Below are 20,152 nucleotides of genomic sequence, written 5' to 3'. Positions count from 1 at the left end.
TTTGTGTTATTATGCTGTTCACCCACATTATTGGGTGAAGTTGTCAGCATGCATAAGCAGTTGTTCTGAGTTGAAGAGCATCGCTTTGGCAAATCTTACCCAACAGAAGTTAGGTTGGTACAATCCTATTCCTTTTCTTATGCAACTCTGTGTTGCTTAGAGGTAGACAAATCTACATTACATGTTTATATAAATAGTTTTTAAATACTAATGTTAGTAGCTTCTGTGTTGCTCTCTGCCTCTAGACATTCTGTAATGTTAGAGCTGCATGCAATTGGCCTGTTGGTACTTTATCAAAAAGTACCGTGCTGTAAACACGGTACTTTTTCTTGTTCTCACCTCTATACGGATCTTCATTTATGCTTAAAACTACTGAAAATGCAATATAATGTAGAATCAATTGAAAGGTGTAAACACAATTATATCCAGAAAAAAATGAACAAATGTCATGCAGTAATATGTTGCTTCTTGATTGAGGCAGCACTGGAGCTATTATTTCACATGTCAAAAAGTCAGCATTACTTCTGGGATTTCATTGTTCTGAAAAAAATACCCTTCCCAGTAAGTGATGAAAAAATATTGCTATGTTTATTTACATCAGCAATATAGTTCTAAGATTTACACCACTGTGAATTTTTCAAGGTCTGGCTTTGTGCCTACTTATCTCAGAAGTGTGCCTGCAGGCATTTGTTGCATAATCTTTTTTTGGCTAGAAATACAATATATATCTAGCAAGCAGAGGGTGAGAAAAATCATATCTCACAGCACAGTGGGGGGAAATACAGATAAATGTGTGTGAGTGAATGTGTTATCTATATATCCTGTGGGACGATTCCTCACACATATTTTCACTGCATGAGCTCAGGAGGAAAATGTGAGCAGCTAAAGGGATGAGGACCGTGAGGCCTTCCAGATGAATGTTGGACTCCAACTCCCATCATCCCTGACCATTGGCCATGCTGGCCTGGGGCTGATGGGAATTGCAGTCCAGCAGCATCTGGGGAGCTACAGGTTCCCTATCCCAGTGTCAGAAGGTTGAAATGGCTTTGCTAGGGAAATTGCACGTTGCAGATGGACACAAAAAGCAAAGAGGTGCTTATTCTGTGTTCTTAAAAACTTGGGCAAGATGCTCTAAGCCCAGGGTTCTAGACTTAGCTCTTCACCTGTTGTTGGACTACAGCTCGCATCATTCCTAGCTAGCAGCACCAGTGGCCAGGGATGATGGGAATTGTAGTCCAACAACAATTGGAGACCCAAGTTAGAGAAACCCAGCGTCTAAGCAACCAATCATGGAATCATAGAATTGTGGAGTTGGAAGGGACTCTGAGGATCATCTAGTCAAACTCCCTGCAATGCAGGAATCTCAACTAGATCATACGTGACCGACGGGCATTTGCTCTGGAATTCTATGCCCTTTTTAGTGCATAACAAAGATCATTCCATTGAGATTGCAAGGTAGTATTGGCTATACTTTGAAAGGGATTTCACCTCAGTGTCACACCGCCTCATTAAAATCTGTGCTGGTGACCACTTGTGTTCTTGGTTTTACCTGCGCTTTCCAGTATTGTTCACTTACATGCTTTGACTTCTGGTTTTCTACCGGAGTCATGAGAAAAAGGTGTCTGTGCCAAGCCTGTCTGAGCTCCGTGGGAATAGTATGGAAAAAACATTCGCCTGTTCGATCAAACCCTAATCTCCATGACACCCGAAGCAGCAGAATACAGCGGAGGTGCTCAAAGCGCTTAGGTTGCCATATGGATTTCTGCCTAATGGTGAAATTCCAATTCCTTGAAGTAATTTGGACCTTGTTTTAAAATTCAGGAAGGCACCTGTTGATAAGTTCTCAGCAGTATCCTGTTTACTGTGGTGCTAGGGGAGAAGAATTTCCTCCCCCACCACTTCAACTTTGTCTGTGATTGCTACCCTGCCTGTCTCTCTGCCTTCTGTCAGCTTTTCCATGGGTTCATTTGCTTTCCCCACTTTGCGACATAGGCTTTCCTTCTCCTCCTGCTCCAATGTGGCCTAGTGGTTAGACTAGAACAGGCGTGCCAACTCCTAGGGGCCAAAGCAGTTTCGGCCCTCCGGCCCCAATATTTTTTTGAGGGGTCTGGGCACCCTCAATCTTCAGAGAGCGTTCGGCTCTGCCCTCTGGCTCCTTGTGACATCAGGGTATAGTGTTGGGCCCCCTCAATTGTCTTGAGACGATGGCACCTCTGGGAGACCATAGTTCACATCAGTCAGGATGCTCACTAGGTAATCTTGGGGCAATCACAGCCTTTTAAACTAACTTACTTCACAGGTTTATTATGGGTATAAAATGAAAGGAGGGGAAAACCATAAAATGCCACCTTGAACCCTTTGGAGGAAAGGTGGGGTAAAATTGTAAATAACAATTAATAAATAAGATACAGGGTTTCATTCACCCTTGGTGGTTTGCATCGTTTTTGTTTTTTGTAAATATGCAGATAAAACTGATAAGGGTCCCCTTCCCCATCTTGCATGTTTTGTTGGGTATCAGAGAGGAGGGATGGTGAAGAGAATAAGGGGGGAAAGTATGCAGATGTCAGGGAAAGGCAGGGGTTCTTCCGCAAGATCACCCTCCCATGTTATTTTTTTTTTTAAAAAAAAAAAGCTTCCAAACTCAGGTGAAAGACTAGCACTAGTCAATTTGCATGTAAAAGTTTCCAAACTCCCACTAGGCTAACATGTATTTGTTTTGCAGCATAAAGGGAGCCCCTCTTTTTTTGGTAAACTGCTTTGAGGTTTGTTTGTTTTTACAGTCAGCAGTATTATTATTATTATTATTATTATTATTATTATTATTATTAATAATACAATAATAATAAATGCTCACTCTTTTCTTTGAACTAACGACTAACAAGGCTGTTATTTGTAGTTACTTTCACTTAATTAAATTCCAGGCTGCCCTAACAAAACAAAGCAGAAAACAAATTACGTCCTATCTAAACAAAGTCTGTATTAGTCAAAAGGAGGACAGAATAACAGAGACAGAAAGCTTATTTCTGGTCCAGGTGGGAAGAGAATAATCCTTAGATGGAGCAGACTCATTTTCGTATTTATTCTGATACAGGTATAGATCTATAAAAGCAACTCTTCCATTCATTTCTTATGAGCAGAGCTGCTGTAGTAAGTAATTGTACTAGTTTCTACAAAAGATAACTGAATGGCATGCATACATAAACTTTTGTTTAATACTAGGGACCAAGGGGACAACAAGGTGATGCTGGTCCTGTAGGAGAACCAGGCTTTGAAGTGAGTATTGCACAGGAACACCTTGTTTTATTGCGCTTCGAGTTACTGCACTCTGCAGATACTTCTCCTTACACAGACATGGGTGTGGCTGGCTGCAGGCAGCCCGGTCACTCGCTGCCCCTCTTCTGGCCCCGGGAGGGAAGCTGGCTAGCGTTATCGTACACTTCATAATGTGTGCATTCTGTATATGTGTTAAAAAATAAAGAAAAAAGGCTGGGTTGAATTTGCTCCGACGGTCTAAGGACAAAGAAGTGCCAGGAGTCTGGCATGAGTTTTTTGGGAAAAGGGGAGGAAATGCATACAATTTTAGGATAGCCACCTTCAGCAAAACTGAGCGTTCCAAGGCGACAGGTATGTGAATTAGAATGGTGCCGATGTAAGTGTGCCCATTGGCTATCACACAGGGAAATAGTTTTGCTTGGAAAGAGGTTGGAAGTGTGTTATCAGATGTTCAGCTATGCAACCCAAGCAGGATGCAATACATAGGGAAGGATGTTGGGATGTGAGCAGGACACATGTCTGGAAGGAAAGCAGGTGTAGGGGATCATCAGTGGCCATTGTTGACCTGGGCAAGGTAAGAAGCTCCAAGACCTGTAGAAGAGATGGCATTCAAGAACCTTAGAGAGGTTTTTATGGGACATTGTAGAAGCCCCATGTTAACGCACAAACCTGCTGGGAGAAGTGTACCTCCAATTTTAATCCCTCCCCCTCTAGTTGTATGATCTTCTTTGTGTGCTCCATCTTGCTTTTATGGTGGGAAGCATTTTGTGCTGGACAGTGAATAAGCTTGCTTATGCTTTCAATTCAGGGACCACCTGGCCCAGAGGGGGACCCAGGGCCACAAGGAGAACCAGGCACAAAGGTAATTGTTGGCATGCTGTTTCAGGGAGACCTTCTGGGATATGGGGAGAAAGAGGTGGGGAGTTGCCTCTCAGGCCACATTAGATTAGATCTCAGGTGCACCTGAGTATGGCATGTTCTTGCTGAGCTGAATGGCTATTGTTAAAAATAAAATGGGCCTGTGTGCTAGGTATGCATGCCAGGAGCCCAAATCCCTGTGGTTCAAAGAAAGAAGAAAAGCTGCCAATTTCTCTATTGATATAATTGATTGAGCAAGTTATAAATAAGACAAACAAATAGAGATGCTTGCAAAATTCTAAAGTACTTGTTGCAAATCTATCTGCTTGTCTTGCTGCAAAATAATTTTTCTTTCTTTATTTATCACCTTTTCTCAGTAAGAGCCCAGGGCAATGTAAATCAAACATACGAACAAAATGCAATAAACCAGCACAAAACACACACACACACACAGCATTTATAATAGTTTAATTTAAAAAGAAATATGTACATTATCGGTGTACATTATTGATGTACCCCTTATTAATTTGTGAAAGCCTGGGCAAATTTAAAACCTTTCGAATTGATGTCTGAAGCCCAGCAATGTGGGAAACAGACACACCTCTAAGTAAGGATGAATGATAAAATTGATTTGTTACCATTTTAATAAAATGCTGCCTGATTTTCACTTCTTGAACCAACAAACTAAAACACTTCAAAGTTCAGTTCTCCGATTTTTCCAATTTAGTTCTCCAACCCATCAATATATGTTTACTGTTTGCATGCAAAACAAAATGCTGTTGTTGCTTGAGTTTATTTTGTTACAAGACTTCTGCCATGTTAGATATAATCTTTTGTTCTGTTGCTCCTGTTATGTAGTCCATCGGCTTCATGTATTTGTGTTGTATGTCACAGGGAGATGCTGGACCTGTTGGCAATGCTGGAGAATCAGGAGAACAAGGTTTAAGAGTAAGTGGTAAATATGAAACATATTTTGGAACTAAAGAGAGCCCTGAATTTTAGAAATGCAAAGCGGTATGCAAATTATGAAAGCAGAGAAGGGATGAAGGAGACTCTTGGATTCCTATGCCTGGAAAATTCTCAGCATCATCAGAAGCAGAGGCTTAAATATGACTAGTTATGATTGGTGTAGTGTAATGGTTCTAGGGGTTGCTCGTGCATAAGTTGCCGCCACTCCTGGCTAGGTTGCCTGGTTGAACCCTTTCTGTCTGGACAGCCTTTCACCCGTGGCTTTCTCAATCGCTGGCAGAATCCGTCAGTGGGCGTTTCTTGAACTTCTTCCAGCAAAGTTCTTTGATGCCAAGTCTCCTCCTACTTTCCCTGCGCGGAAGTCTTCTGCGCAGGGAGGGTGTGGGCAGCAGAGTACCCGTGCTCTCCCCGCTGGTCTCCGGCGATGAGTCCTGGAGCCTCCTCTCTGATTCCCCCATCTGCCCCCCTTCTCCACTGGTGTTACGCTGATTTCCTTCCCCAGCAGATGGGCTGCCTCTCTCCCTACTGGGACCCTCTCCGGAGCTTTCCCTCCGCCTCTGGCTCCGATGGCAGTTCCCTGACATGTAGGTATCTTATTTTTGAAAAAGACAATAAACTTATGTTAATAGGACTACAGTAGGTATAAGAAGGCTTTAGGTCAGCCTTATCTAAACTTCTCATAACGGAGACATGTTTATTTCCGGAATGAAAAATGGAAACACACTTCATTCTTACATCTGAATAGGATTACTTTTTAGAGCATTTTTGAGTAGGATTTACCTCCTTCCCCCATCAGTTTCTACATCAGTGATCTGGGTGTGCCTCTTTATTGGAAGAAGGTAAGCCCATAGCAATGGATGGCAAGATCCAGTCACACCTGCTAATATAAGAATAACTTGTTCCCAGTAGAGATGCATTGGAAGCAAGGGAGGCTAGAGCAGTAAATCCTGCAGAGAAACAGGTTCACAAGAAACCTTAATTAATCATATTTCTTTTTCCTTGTAGCATACTTATGCCAATGCGGCCTTGAACACAGTTTTGGGAATAACTGCAATAGGCATTTTAATTCATATCAGAGTTGGTTTTATTTTCAGCCTTGGCTAACGTGAGTCAAAGAGCACGGTTGGGCCTTGTTCCTCATTGAAAAAGATTTTAATATTGGTCCAAGAAACCTGAACACAATGGTTCACTTGTCAAACTTAGTGTTACATGAATTAGATTTGCATGTTCATTTCCTCCCCTCCCTCCTATCCTTGTGTACTGTAATTCCATTAACATCTGCTTGTTTAGGGCAAACCATAGTTCATAATTACAGCAAACTATTGTTTGTGCTTGCCTCCAAACCAGAATTGGAAATCACAGTCAAAATACTGGCTTTCAGTTATGGTTTGGAGGTCAAGCGCAAACCATAGTTTGATGATTTGTATGCAGTGGCAAACTGTGGGTTGGATCGGATTGAGTAAGAGGAAGAGACATAAATCTAAGGCAGCAGTGGCTAACCTTTTTCGGCATAAGGACCCCTTTGGCCCCTTTGGTTAACCCTTCAAGGGCTGCAAGTAAAAATGAGTGTGGCCAAAGTATAAAAGTGCACATTTGGATGGGTTTCGATGGGGTTACAAAGACATTTTGTTATTAAAAATAGCTTTAAAAATAAAGGACCCATAGATAGAGTATAAAAAGGACAAAGAGGAGGGAAACCTAATGGCAAGATATGGTGGCGATCGCTGCCTCGTGGTGTGGCATGGTATGTTTATTATAGCTCATTTTCAATTGTGTAGGCATTTGACAGTTTTGCTGCATTCTAGACTTCTATAATTCTGATTTCTCTTCAACATGAAGGCAACAAAAATACATGGTCATCAGTGGAGACACTAAAATAATGTTGTTATTCAATCCAAGCAAAAACAATGAACTCATCTTCAGGCTAGAAAAAGACATTTCTGGTAGAAGACATGATAGAATAAATAACTATTTTACTTTTAAAAGACAACTTAAGGCGGCCCTGTTTAGGGAAGTTTTTAATGTCTGATGCTATATTTTTAATATTCTGTTGGAAGCCGCCCAGAGTGGCTGAGGAAACCCAGCCAGATGGGCGGGGTATAAATAAATTATTATTATTATTATTATTATTATTATTATTATTATTATTATTATTGAAACCCAACTACAATCTTAGAATGATAATGAAAGCATAGCTTTGCTGATTAATGGGCCCGATTTTATATATATCTTAACAATCTCAGGTTGCACCAGGGCATTCTGTGAAAAAGAGGCAAATACCAATCGCGCTTTCGAAAATACGAAAGCCAGCAGTCTGTTGTCATCCACCTAAAACCATTTCTTCCAGAATGTTAAGTTGTTTTGAATAAGTGAAAGGAATATGCTGCTTGCCAATAAACACATTAGCTCTTTCGGTTCAGACGTATTTCAAATTATGATGTAAGCCCATAGAAATTTCCCATTTTGCAGAGGGTGCTAAGCCTTGCTTTAAAAGTTCAGACCCCTGTAACCCCCTCCTTCCCTCCTGCTCACCTCCTCCAGCTACACACAGCTCAGGTATAGGGAGCTGAAATCCCTATTGAACTGTCATTCACAGCTCACTCTGCCAAGATATGCTCAGGAAGTTTGTCTCTGTTTATCCCCTCTCCTTTTCAGGCAGGTCTTGGTGTTGTGAGAAGACAGTGGCAACCCCCCTTAATATGTTGTTTGTTCTAACCCCTCACATGGTGTTCCTTCTACTGTTGTTCCCCGGGCTAATGTACCTCGATTTTAGGTATTTGTACACCACAGTTTTTGAAGGTGACAACATTTGGATTTATTTCTTCTGAAAAATAGGGTGTACCAGGACCACCGGGAGAAGATGGTGTCCAAGGGAAGGATGGACCAAAGGTACATTTTAACAACTGAACGGCCCCAGTGTTGTCTTTGTACCGTGTTTCTTTAAACAAAATATATAACAAAATACAGCATTGCCGCATTTGTGTGCACAGAAGTTGTCCAGCAATGTCACCCCGATGCTGCAATAAGAAATCACAGAGACAAAAGGCACAGAGAATTTGCATCTTTGCACAATTCCTGTCCGGAAGAGCTGTTGTCACCACTCCTTCACTGTATTGCGGAATGTATTTCAAGCTGGTTTCCTGTGATTGGTAAAGCAGGCTTCATGCAGACATTGCAACAAAACGGAAGGAGTAAGATGGTGATTTAGAGGGGTAGGAGAGTTGAAAAAAATAATTCACATCTGGCAGACCCTTTGGTTTCAGATAGTACATGGGTAGACGAGTCTAAAAAGCCTGGGGCAGAAATTTTCATGGCCCTCTAGCAGCTATGGTGGCTCGTGTACCAGAAGTAATGTGGTTAGTGTTAGCTCTGGAAGTGTATACTCATTTCTGACTAAACTAAGCCTCCTATGTATATTTTGCTTTAAGGGGCTTAGTTTGGTCAGAATCATGTAAACACTTCCAAGGTAGTTGAACTTGATAAACAGATCCCACCCCCTCTTGACCTTTGCATGTAACTGTTTTAGGGCAGTTTAGGAGACCGAGGGCTTCCTGGAGAAGATGGTGAAAAAGGAGAGACCGGAATCCCAGGAATCCCAGGCCCTTCAGGTGCACCCGGCATAAGGGGCATTCCAGTAAGTAATCTTGGAATTATAGTGCAAATAATAGCGATGTGACCTATTCACTCCAATAGAACTTGGCAGATAAGCACGCTATATGAGTGGTCTCTTGTGCGTGTGGTATATAAAGAGTTAAATACAAAACCCATGAAACAGGTGGGAGGGGAGTTATATTGCTTATTGCCTTTGATCCCACTAGGTGCCTCCCATGACACTGCAGGGGGACGACTGCATTTTCCCAGGAACAAAATGTGGTTTGAGTCCTAGAAAATATGATTTTCTACACATCAGAAACACTGCTTTAGGGGGAAATGTTGGGATCCTCTCCAATGACTACCCCATCAGAACTACACATTTAGTGTACAGAAATTGTCGATATAGGCCTTGGAAGCCATGGCCAAAGTTGCAACAGCTGAGTGGCTCATATGGGGGGGGGGGGAATTGTTGATTCCAGTCCAACTCAATTTGGATAGGTTTCTGTCTCACAGCTAGCACTAATTATCACTTCTGCTGGCAAGTACAGTAATGGGACCACCACTGTGGATGGTTGTGGAGAATTAACTGTGTCTCAGATTGACTTCACATAATAAGCAATGGCACTTAGCCTCCCAGTTTTCGTTTCTACACATCTGTGCTCCCACTTCAGACATTACACAGAAGCATGAAAACAGAAAGCGCGTGTTCACTTCTCCTTCCTGTTTCCATTGCTTGTTGAATGCTTGTTCAAAGCCCCACCTAATCCTATGGGAAGACTCTGGTCTCAAAACAAACTTTCATCCCAATGGTTTAATCCAGCAGAACATTACTCATTGCATGGAGTTGTTTGTCTTAGAATGAAATGAAGTGTGGAAATCCTGCTCAAAATCAGAGCTTTCCACATGTTGACTTCTTTAAAAAAATATATGCTTCAGAAATGTAGCTCTTCAAGAGACAATGCATAAAATCAGAAGATTTGAGACTGCAATTCTATACATATTTACTTGGGATTAAGTCTCACTTAATTAAGTCATGTTCACTTCTGAGTAAGACGTGTAGCTTACATTATAAGCGTCTCTTCCTTGCGGTATGATTATTGTTTTGCTGTAAAATGTTCTGGTGCTATTTCTCCCTGATTTAATTCTTCTTTTTATTATGTAGCATGTATCTTCAAGGTTTGTTAAAACCAAATGTTTGATGTTGGTGTCAGCTCTGCTACTCATTCTTTGCATATATCTAGATAAAATGTAGTAAATCATATCCACTTCCTTCACATTATTATTATTCACACATTATCACATAGTAACTTCGTACATGAATAGTAGGTTTAGAGACCCCACCCACTGCTACCCTGGACATTACCAGAATTTTCCAGTTCATATGGCAACCCTATCCTGGTTACTCAGAGTTTCGTTTTAAGTACATCCCAACAGATATTAATGCCAGTATATTTGATTGGACCATGAGATAGATTTAGCATGTCACATACCATTTCACTGTATATTTTTATATCATAAGAAGGCACAATGTATTCCAAAGATGCTCCATGCAGCCCCTATTCTGTCTCAAACTTTGCAGGACATTTCAACAACATGGTATAATCAGAACACTTGTTTGCCACTATCCATTTAAGATGTCATTTATAATATAGATTTCCCCTAAGCTCTAGAACATATGCACGGGCCATTTTGTCCAGGGACCAAACTAAATGAGATTGTTGCTGTTGTTAAATTTCTGTTCCGTCCATCCTCCTGAAGGAAACCTGGCTGATAAAAATGAGATGCATGCTGTTCATTCGGCTAGCAACTATTGCATGAGCGGCTTTCGAAAAGTAAATAGTGGGCACAGGGAGGGAGCAGCAATCTTAATTGGGACTCTGGCATGGTCTGTGAGGTCACAGATGTTATTCAGGAGCTGCTAATTGCATGATTGGCATCTCGGCTAGCTTGGCCTTCAATGCTGCTGATCTTTCAAGATAACCACACGGTTTGGAACAAACCAGAAATGCTTTTGCTTTGCATAATGCATTGGCTAGAAAAGCCAAGAACGAGACAAACTAAATCTGGTCAACTGCAACACGTTGTCCTCTAGTTATTTTTCTTAGTCACCAAGCATATCCAAAGTGTTATCAGTTAATGAGTCTAATCCGGAAGTCAGCTGTTGATGAAAATGCCTGCTGAAATCTTCTTACTTTGGATGTGCTGTTCGTTTTTTTGTAGTGTGGCAATCAACAGCTTTCCTCTTTTCCTAAATTACTGTTTCTTGTAGCCATAAAAACATTGGTGATGGGGCTGGGAAATTAAACAGAGTGATGAAACATCCACTTAATGTATGCGAAGAAAATCAGTGAGACAAAACAACAACAAAATTGTTAGAAACACAGGAAAGGAAACTGTCTTCTACTGAGTCAGACACAGTGGTCTTTCTTGCTCAATAATATCAACTCTGTGTAGCAGTGACTTCATTAGATTTTAGAAGCAAAGCAGACACTCTACTGCTGAGCTATGGCTCCTCCACCAAATCCTGCCATGCGGTTGAGGACAGGTACACAATACTGTTCATGCCTAGGCCAGGAACTGTGGCTTCCAGTTTTAAGCTGTAGTTTGTCAGTGATAATTGAGCTATAATTTCCAGGATGAGAGAACAATCTTGCTAGAACTGTTTTAGGGCTGTCATACGTCCAGAATTTCCTGGGCATATTTGAAAGTGCTGGATGGGACAAAGAGAAGGAGAGTTTTCAGGACCAGAGGGGAAAGTTCTCTTTCTATTGTGCCAAGTGGTAGTAGGGGCTTCTATCCCTGACTGCCACATAAAAGGGGAGCGCTAACTTGCTCAATGAGAGGACACTTGTTGACCTCTGCGCTCTTTCAAAACACTGGGAATATGGGGACGGTGGCTACATAATATATTTAGTATTAGTGGATTACATATTGCTTCAGTTGTGGTGGTTCCTAAGCCTTTGATTTGCACCGTGCCAATGCAAATCCAGAATATCTTGTTGTATCCCAAAAGTTTTCCCGATCAAGTACATGTAGGGATGATTGAACATGTCCTGTGTTGCTTAAGAGGAAAACTTGAAGCCTGGACATGTGTCTGGCCCAATGGGCTTGATCCCTACCTTAGTGAGTAACTGGCCTAGTCAGGAACCGTAGTAATGCAAATACATCTACTTTCACTGGAGATACTTCTCTGGCCTGAATCTGACATTCTTTAGTCCTTTTCTGGTTGAATATAGATCCCTACTAAATGAAGTGTTTGGCTTGAGCACAAAATTTATTTTAGTCTCCAGCTGTTGTTTTCTGTTCAGACATGTTAGATTTTTGTGGCATTTTCACTGGCTTGATAAAAATCACCAGCATTATATCACTCTTCTCCAAAATAGAACAGTCGTACTAATGTTTAATAAGAGTTTCCCATAACCCTCGTTATAAGACCTTGCTAAGATTATGCAGTTCACACCAAAGTTTAAACATGTTCTCAAAGCTCTCTTCCTTCATAACAAATATTTCAGGGGCCCGAAGGAGCTCCAGGAAATCTAGGTCAAAGGGGCCGCCCAGGAAAAAAGGTAATTCATCTTTGTTCTTCTGTCATGTATTTGTATTAATTGAGGGCCTAGCATTTATTTATTAATAATGGACAGGTTGTAAACAAACAGTTTTGAAACAGAATGTTAACAGGATTTTGGGACTCTTGTCTGGCTCTCCAGTGCAGTTTGCATTTGGAATAACATCTTGTATTGTCTTATCTTTGACTCTTAACCTCCCCAAAAGGGGGCAAAGGGACAGCATGGCCCCCCAGGAGAGATTGGCGCCACAGGTGACCGCGGGCAGCCTGGAGAAATTGGTCCAAAGGGTTCAAGAGGAACTAGAGGCCCAATGGTTGGTATACAGTTGTTCTCCCTATTACCTTCACGACAACCCTGTAAAATAGGTTAGACACAGAGAGAGAGAGAGAGAGAGAGAGACAGAGAATGTGACTGGCTGAAGAACCCCCAGTCAGCTTAATGGCTGTGTGGGAATTTGAACCTTGATCTTCCTGCTCCACGATGCCACACTGACTCTCTGTTCATTTGTTTATCTAAACTCTTATAGAACTTGTTTGCCTATATTTTTAGTTCATTAGGGTATAGGGTTTTTTTAATGCATGTGTTCATTTTTTAAACAACAACAACAACATTGTGCTGTACCTATTTGCAGAGATATATTCTGAAATGGTGTATTCAAAGAAGCAACCTGCATCTGCTTTCACCAATTATTTATATCTATATTATATGTGTTTTCATTATTTTTAGTTTATTTTGTAAATATATGTTTATTAAAGATTTCGTCATTTACAGAAATACATGCATTGTCTCTTTTTCAAGTTTTGTTTTCTACAGATGAGTTTCATTTGTTGTGAGACATTAGTGTTCCTTACAGCATTTTTTTTATGTAAAAGTTCTATTTCTGGTTCAAATATGCTGAAGGTAGACTTTTAATCTAAGCTGCATTTATTCTTGTTCCCTTTTAGGCTATTTTTTAAAAAAAAGTAGTTAGGAGAATCTGCATGCTTATACCTTTTTAGGTGCGTTTCAGGAGAGAACACCATCAAATCTCATGCTTGCATTTTTTTAATCGTATCATTTATCAACTTTTAAAATGTATATATCCTACACCTTCAAACACATGGGTTCCCAAGGCATTTGGTTATATAAATATTACTATACTACATTAAAAGGAAAAAAATCCTTTGGCATGAGCCATCCACTATGAACATATGTTATGTTGACAGTATGTGTTTGACTCTCGCAATTTGAAATCAACGGGATTTATGTCTGCTTAACTTGGGTGAGGGTTATGCCCTTTGTGTTTTTCTGATCGAAAGAGAGCTTAAGTAATTAGAAATTAAATTGTGTTTACTGCTGTTTATACATACAGGGACATTTAGGGTCAATGGGATCTGCAGGAGAGCCAGGAATTCCAGGTTATGGGGTAGGCTCTACTTTCTGTTAAGTTTGTTGACTGTGTACCATCTTTGTACATTGTGCTACATTTGTTATAACCCATTGACTTGTGCAAAAAAATCTTATACACCCTTCCCCCCCCCCCATTTGGGAGCTTTGCTGTCTCCCGCTGGTGGGGGCCACTTGCCCACCCATTCATTAGTCAGAAAGGGGAGGTTGGTTACCATTGGCAGGAGGCCAGCTTAGCCAGGAGAGCGGGACAGAACTATACCGCCACATAATTCGCACACGCAGCCTGGTATCAAGGCATGTGTGTGGATTGCTCTGCCCATTTGTCCCTTGCCTGCTTCAAGATGGCCATTCTGAACGAAGCCTATTGAAAGCTGCCATTCTTCCCACAGCTATACTCAAGTCTCTCTTTTTAAAAAATAAATAAGTTATTTGAATTAACCATCAAATTTCCATTTTTCAAGAAAATTATATTTTAAATAATCAAACTGATACACACACATTAGATAGCTCCGTTTTATTTATTTATTGTTGGGAAACTTTCATTTTTCAAGAAAATTATCAAAAAGGCAAACTGCCAAACACATGTTAGATTTTATTTACTTCTTGTGATTTTTTTTTTTTAAACATATATATATATCTTACCTTTCTTCCATCACGGATCAAAGGGCATCCTCCATCAATCCCAACAAGACCAGAAAACACATGTGGTAACTAAAACTGAATCTGGGCCTGTTGAAAACAGGTTTCTGTTCCCAAGTGTTGTGACCTATTGTCTTCAATTGTCCAACTACGCTGTTTGCCCGACATGTCACCTTTGACTGCATATTGAATACATAACAATGCAAACAGGTTGCACACATGGCATGGCGTTTATGTTTGTTTCTTTTCCTAGGGTCACCAGGGTCAGCCAGGCGCTCCTGGCCCACCAGGAGCCAAAGGAGAGAAGGTATGAAGAGTGGTAGTAAATACTGTACTTGACAGAGGTGGTTGCTGTTGGCTAGAAGTCTCAGAGGCTCACAAAATAAGCATATATCTTACACATGCCCCTCCATCCACTTAGAATTGTAGAGTAGGAAAGCACCATGATAGTCGTCTTGTCCAACCTTCTGCAATGCAGAAATCTTTTGCCCAACATGGAGCTTGAACCCACAGCCCTGAGATTAAGTGTCTCATGCTCTACCGACTGGGCTATCCCTGATTTTTACACATTCTTATTTTAAAGCTCTGAGGGAATAAAATTGTGTGAGGAGAAACCTCTGAATATTATTAATGAAATGACTTGGGTTGGGTTGCACGCATTTATGCCAAAGCATAAATCCTCAGGTTCGGTTTATAGCACAGATGCACTGATGTGCAGCCATTTTGCGTGACTGATGACATTGTTCTGGGAGCAGGGCATGTGCTGATTTTTCTAATCCGTGTTGTCCCTTGTTGTGTACTGAGTTGAATAGGATCCAAAATGCAGCAGTCTGATTGGTCCAAGAACAATAGGACCCAGAATGCAGCAGTCTGATTGGTCCACAGGAGCCACCCAATTCAGCTCCAGGTGGAAGTGAATCCACAACCTGATTGGCCTACAGGAGAATCCCGGAATTAGCCAATCACATGGGGCCCATTGTGTAAATAATGTATATAAATCAGACATTCTGGGGGAACTTCCATTCCTCCTCACCTCTATGAGCTGAATAAAGAGCATGAAATCCACTCTCGACTCTTGAGTATATTTCACCCCTGATGTAGCATATGCTGTGTGAGGTTTGAATCTTCCTGTCACATCAAACTCTTAAAAGAAAAACTGCTCCCTTTCCCTTATGGGGTATTATGGAGTCCTTAAGTGGCTTCCCTATCGGTAGGAGAAAACAGAGGCCAAGCAGAGTATATTGAGAAGCTAAGCGACTAGTAAGCCTGAGCTTTATTAAAGGAAGTGTTGCAACACTGTCCCCGCTCACTACACACAGGAGGGAGGAGAACGCTGAACAATGGTGTGCAAGCCCTTACATAGACTTTTGAAATTGCCCATCCTGTAGCCCAAGACCACCCCTCAAACCACCATACATACATCACAGAAGGAGGTGGTCTACAGCAGAAATCCTGTCTGCCAGGATAGCTGATAATGGTCACCGATTGCATTACCTGGGCAGTCTGGCCATTCTTTTGTGATGGATAATACTTTAGTTCCTGAATCCACGTCACAGGCTCACCCTATTCATACACAAATATGCCCTTAAGACAGGATTTGCAAGTAAAAAGGCAATGGGAAGGCTTTCCCCATTTGCCTCCTTTACTGCAAAGGAATATTTGAGGCCATTGGGATAGTTAAAATGGCTTCAGGATTGCTCTCCCATACTATTTTAGACACATGATTCATATATTTAGATATGTGTGCATTTATGAATATTCTGTATTTGAGACCTTAAAATTCTTATAACAATACCTTTGGCTCCCGGCAGTGCAGACACTTCTTAAGAGTTCATCATATTAGATGCGACGCTTCTTGTACTTGCTAGGCACGTCCACTGTTCTAATTTGTCCTTAGGGTACATGACTATCTCTTTGTTCACTGTGAAAGGGGGCAGGGCTTTACACAAAATAGGGGATTTCCCCCATGGTTTGTAGCAACTGCAGCTTGTCTTCTCCTTCCTTGTCCCCTGGCAGAAAAAGGGGGAAGCAGGCGTGGTAACAGCCAGAGGTTGTTTGCAGGCATGCGATTTCCAGTATGCACAACACATACAGCTCTCCAGTATTCAACAGCTTTTCCATTAATTTTGGTGGATACTGGTGACACTTGCAAATAAAATGTAAAATACCATATTTTTCACTCTATAGGACGCACTTTTTCCCCTCCAAAAATGAAGGGGGAATGTGTGTGCGTCCTATGGAGTGAATGCAGGCTCCCTGGCTTCAGCGACAGCAACGCAAAGCCTCCGAAGCCTGCGCTCCAGAGGCTTCGCGTTGCTTTCGCTGAAGCCAGGAGAGTCTGGTCTTTGAGGCTGGCGGTGGGGGAAAGCAGCACTTCCCCCCACTGCCAGCCGCAGAGGCTCGGGGGCAGAGGGAAAGCGCACGACACCTTCGCGCTACTCTCCGACCTGGTTTGGAGGCTGGTGGTGGGGGAAAGCAGCGCTTCCCCCCACCGCCAGCCCCACAAGCTCGGTGGAAAAGCCCGCAGGAGCCGTGCGGGCTTTTTCAGGAGGTGGGGTAATTGCCCTATCGAAAGGTGTGCCCTATAGAGCGAAAACTACGGTACATCTTTCAATAAGTGGGCAGCTTATTAGGTCCAAAGGGATGTACTTTCAGACCTGTCTCTCTACACTGCACTTGGTGGGAAAGTCTTAATTCTGAAACTCCCAGGTGTTCCATTTGTGCATTGGAGAGCACATGGAGCTGTGGCTCAAATAGATGGTTTTCTGCATGCAATTCTACTTCTTCTTTTTTGTACACTCACATGATAGCATCCAACTGATGCTGAAAATATCTAATTTTACATGTTTGTGTTTGGTGATCGTGCCCTTACAAAATATGCTTAAACTTTTGATTTTAATAAATTATTGTTCTATGCAATGTAGCTTGCGTAATGGCAACTGATTTTATTATTAAATTGTGCTTCAGATATTAGCTGTTTTACTTTGCTGTGCCCATATAATTAGATTGCATGTCTGTTTATAACAGTAGTAATTTGTACATTTTGGTTTATATCTGTTTATGGAAAGAGAAAGAATGGAAAAACAATTTATACAATACTAAGAATGGACAAACAATCTCATACTCATCTACCTGGGAGTGGTACTTATTTCTGGGGGGCTGTCTGTTTGGAAACTGAACTTACTACTGGTCAGCCAATAGATTTGCTGTGAAGCAGCAAGTACAGTTGTACCTTAGATCTCAAACGCCGTGGCTCCTGAACAAATCACGTTCGAAACCCAGAAGTGAGCGTTCCAGTTTTCAAACGCTTTTTGGAAGCTGAATGTCCGATTCGGCTTCTGTGGCTTCTGATTGGCTGCAGGAGCTTCCTGCAGCCAATCAGAAGCTGCGCTTTGGTTTCCGAACATTTTAGAAGTCGAACGGACTTCCGGAATGGATTCCATACGACTTCCAAGGTACGACTGTATATGGTTCTTCAGAATAATAAGTTATAAAATCTGTTTGCTGAGGGGATGCTACAAGTATAACTATCACAAACTACTAAGTCTTTTATGTAAATGGCTCAGTACCTCTTTGCGTACGTATGGCCTGCATAGGGAATATATTTCGATTTTTCATGCATAGTTTACTAACAATACCCTGAGGCTTCATGGCCAATAAACCATTGATTTGTCTCTATTTCAGGGTTACCCAGGGGAAGACAGCACAGTGCTGGGACCGCCTGGGCCCATAGGTGAACCAGTAGGTCTTTCTTTATCCAGAAAACTATATACGTGATTCAGAATTGAAAGTGTTCCCCAAAATTATACAGTTGCCTCCAGAGACTACACTCATGTTGTGCAAAGATGTGTGGAATTGGTGTAGTTGCTTTGAAATACGTTATGTTTAGATTTGTACAGGTTCCGGCTTTTTCATTGCTACCAGCAAATGCATGTGTGTTTTTTTGGAAAGCAGCAAACATAAGGGGTATCAAGGGGCTAAACTAGAAGTGGCACTAAATGTGTAATTAGAAACTGTGTCAGGGTTTATAAGACATTTAATAATAGGGGTGTGAGGGCAGGGGTAGGGGTAGAGATAGCAGGACACAGGGAGATGAGGTTTAATGTTTTCCTCCCCAGTCACAGTTCTGATAAAAATCAGACCTATTTTCAAAGTCAAACAAACAAACAAACCCAAAACTCTGTTTTTAACGCTTTTAGTATCTCATCTAGTTTGACCCATAGGTCAAATGTAAGGTTAAATGTAACATTTTAGAGCGTTCGAACTTCTGTATAAATGCTAATTCCGACAAAGATTTTTAGTGTCAGTAGCACCAGTAATTTAAAACATTGTTACTATAGAAATATCAGGCAGGTACCTACAATTCTATTTCATCACTTGCTCAAAACGATTTTGTTTTGCCTTTGTTTTTAGACAATTAATCTGGTTCCATGATGATAATCGGTTTTGCATTTTGCTATTTCCTAATTTTGTGGCATTTTGATAATTTATTGTACACAGAATGTTGTTTTTTTATTGAGTTTGCAGTTTTAAAATATTCTTATCAATAACTAAAGTATGATTAGTCCTAATTTCTTGAAATTACATTTTCAGTTTGTTTGTTTTTGGTTTAACATATATGTGATTCAAAACCTCAACTAGCCATAGTAAAAATAATTTTAGACGTCATTTATTGTATTGACTATGTTTGCTTTGCTTTCTTTTTCCTTTCTTTTTTTCTCTTCTCTCTCTTCCTGCTCCCCCGGCCTGCTCAAAGTTACTTTTGAATATAAGTTCCCCTTTCTTTTTTTATTCTAAAGCAGCCATATTTCAAAGAAATTTTAAATCATCTGGACTTCTTGTGGTTATTTCTCTAGGGCCCTATTGGTGAACGTGGAGAGAGAGGAGAACCTGGTGATTTTGGTTACAAGGTAGAATCCTGCTTCCATTTGTATTGATATGGGGCGTACTCTGTAGTTTATTCTAAAACAGCAATAGGAAAAAAATCACTCTTTCGTACATGTGAATGCATGTTAAGTACAATATCACTAACATTATACTAACTTACCGGGGAGTAAAGTCCGTTAAACTCAATGAATCTTTGTTCTGTCTAGACAGGGCTGTAGCTAGGGGGTGGCGAGGTGGGCCCTCGCCAGGGGCGCAGGCTATTGGGGGGCGCAAAATCGGCTAAAAAATATGTCCATAAATATTTATTGTTGCCTTATAAGAAATTGTTTTAAATAGAGGGTGAATTGAGTGGGTGGAGGGGTGGGTTGGAGGAGAGGCGGAAAGAAGAGGTAATTTGTCTGTGGCTAGCGGGTGCAATCTGGATAGTTTTGCCAGGGGTGCAAGATCACCTAGCTATGTCTAGATATGAATAGAATTTCAGTGTCAGTGATATTGCAAAAGACAGGGCTAGAGTTGACTACTGCCAAAGAAATTATGGACAGGATCTGATACTAGAAGCTAATTAGAATTCAGGTTCAACTGTATCAGGGTCACCACTGGAAAACTGGGTAAAGATTTGGGAACTGGCTGGATGAATAGGGTTAAAACTTGTTGGGACATCTATGTCATTTCTAACTGCCTTGCCCTGATCCTGAACCGCTTTGTTTGCTCCTGACCCTATACTGCTACTTGTCTGAATAAAGATCCCTTTCTTACAGGTTAGAGCCTCTGCCTGTATGCGTTGGGCAGGAGCCAATAGGATGAATAGGATCAAAGCCCAGGCCAAATGCTATCTGACAACAACGCCTCGAGATTGTGGGCAGTAGCATGGCTTTAAGACTTGGATACAGTATAGGGGTAGTGCAGATGCAGACCAGAAATAAGGATGCATAAAGGCATGTGAGCATTTTTCCACTGGCAAAAGCCAGATGGATGAA

At 41.2% G+C, this 20,152-nt stretch overlaps 1 protein-coding gene across 1 annotated transcript in view; it reads left to right on the top strand.

Annotated features, from left to right (window-relative positions):
- The window catches only part of COL24A1 (collagen type XXIV alpha 1 chain), a 170,831-nt gene that overhangs the window by 119,879 nt on the left and 30,800 nt on the right, over nt 1-20,152 (top strand). The window contains exons 33-43 of the mRNA XM_081914077.1: nt 3,220-3,273; nt 4,082-4,135; nt 5,026-5,079; nt 7,936-7,989; nt 8,627-8,734; nt 12,207-12,260; nt 12,466-12,573; nt 13,612-13,665; nt 14,542-14,595; nt 17,973-18,029; nt 19,145-19,198. Of these exons, the coding sequence (XP_081770203.1) occupies nt 3,220-3,273; nt 4,082-4,135; nt 5,026-5,079; nt 7,936-7,989; nt 8,627-8,734; nt 12,207-12,260; nt 12,466-12,573; nt 13,612-13,665; nt 14,542-14,595; nt 17,973-18,029; nt 19,145-19,198 (705 nt within the window). The remainder of the gene's footprint in view (nt 1-3,219; nt 3,274-4,081; nt 4,136-5,025; nt 5,080-7,935; nt 7,990-8,626; nt 8,735-12,206; nt 12,261-12,465; nt 12,574-13,611; nt 13,666-14,541; nt 14,596-17,972; nt 18,030-19,144; nt 19,199-20,152) is intronic.

This window comes from Podarcis melisellensis, assembly GCF_964234715.1.
Source record: "Podarcis melisellensis genome assembly, chromosome: 6".
In the NCBI taxonomy this organism is placed as follows: Eukaryota; Metazoa; Chordata; class Lepidosauria; order Squamata; family Lacertidae; genus Podarcis; species Podarcis melisellensis.
Note: the sequence above shows the minus strand (reverse complement) of the source record. Positions and strands in the feature narration are given on the sequence as shown.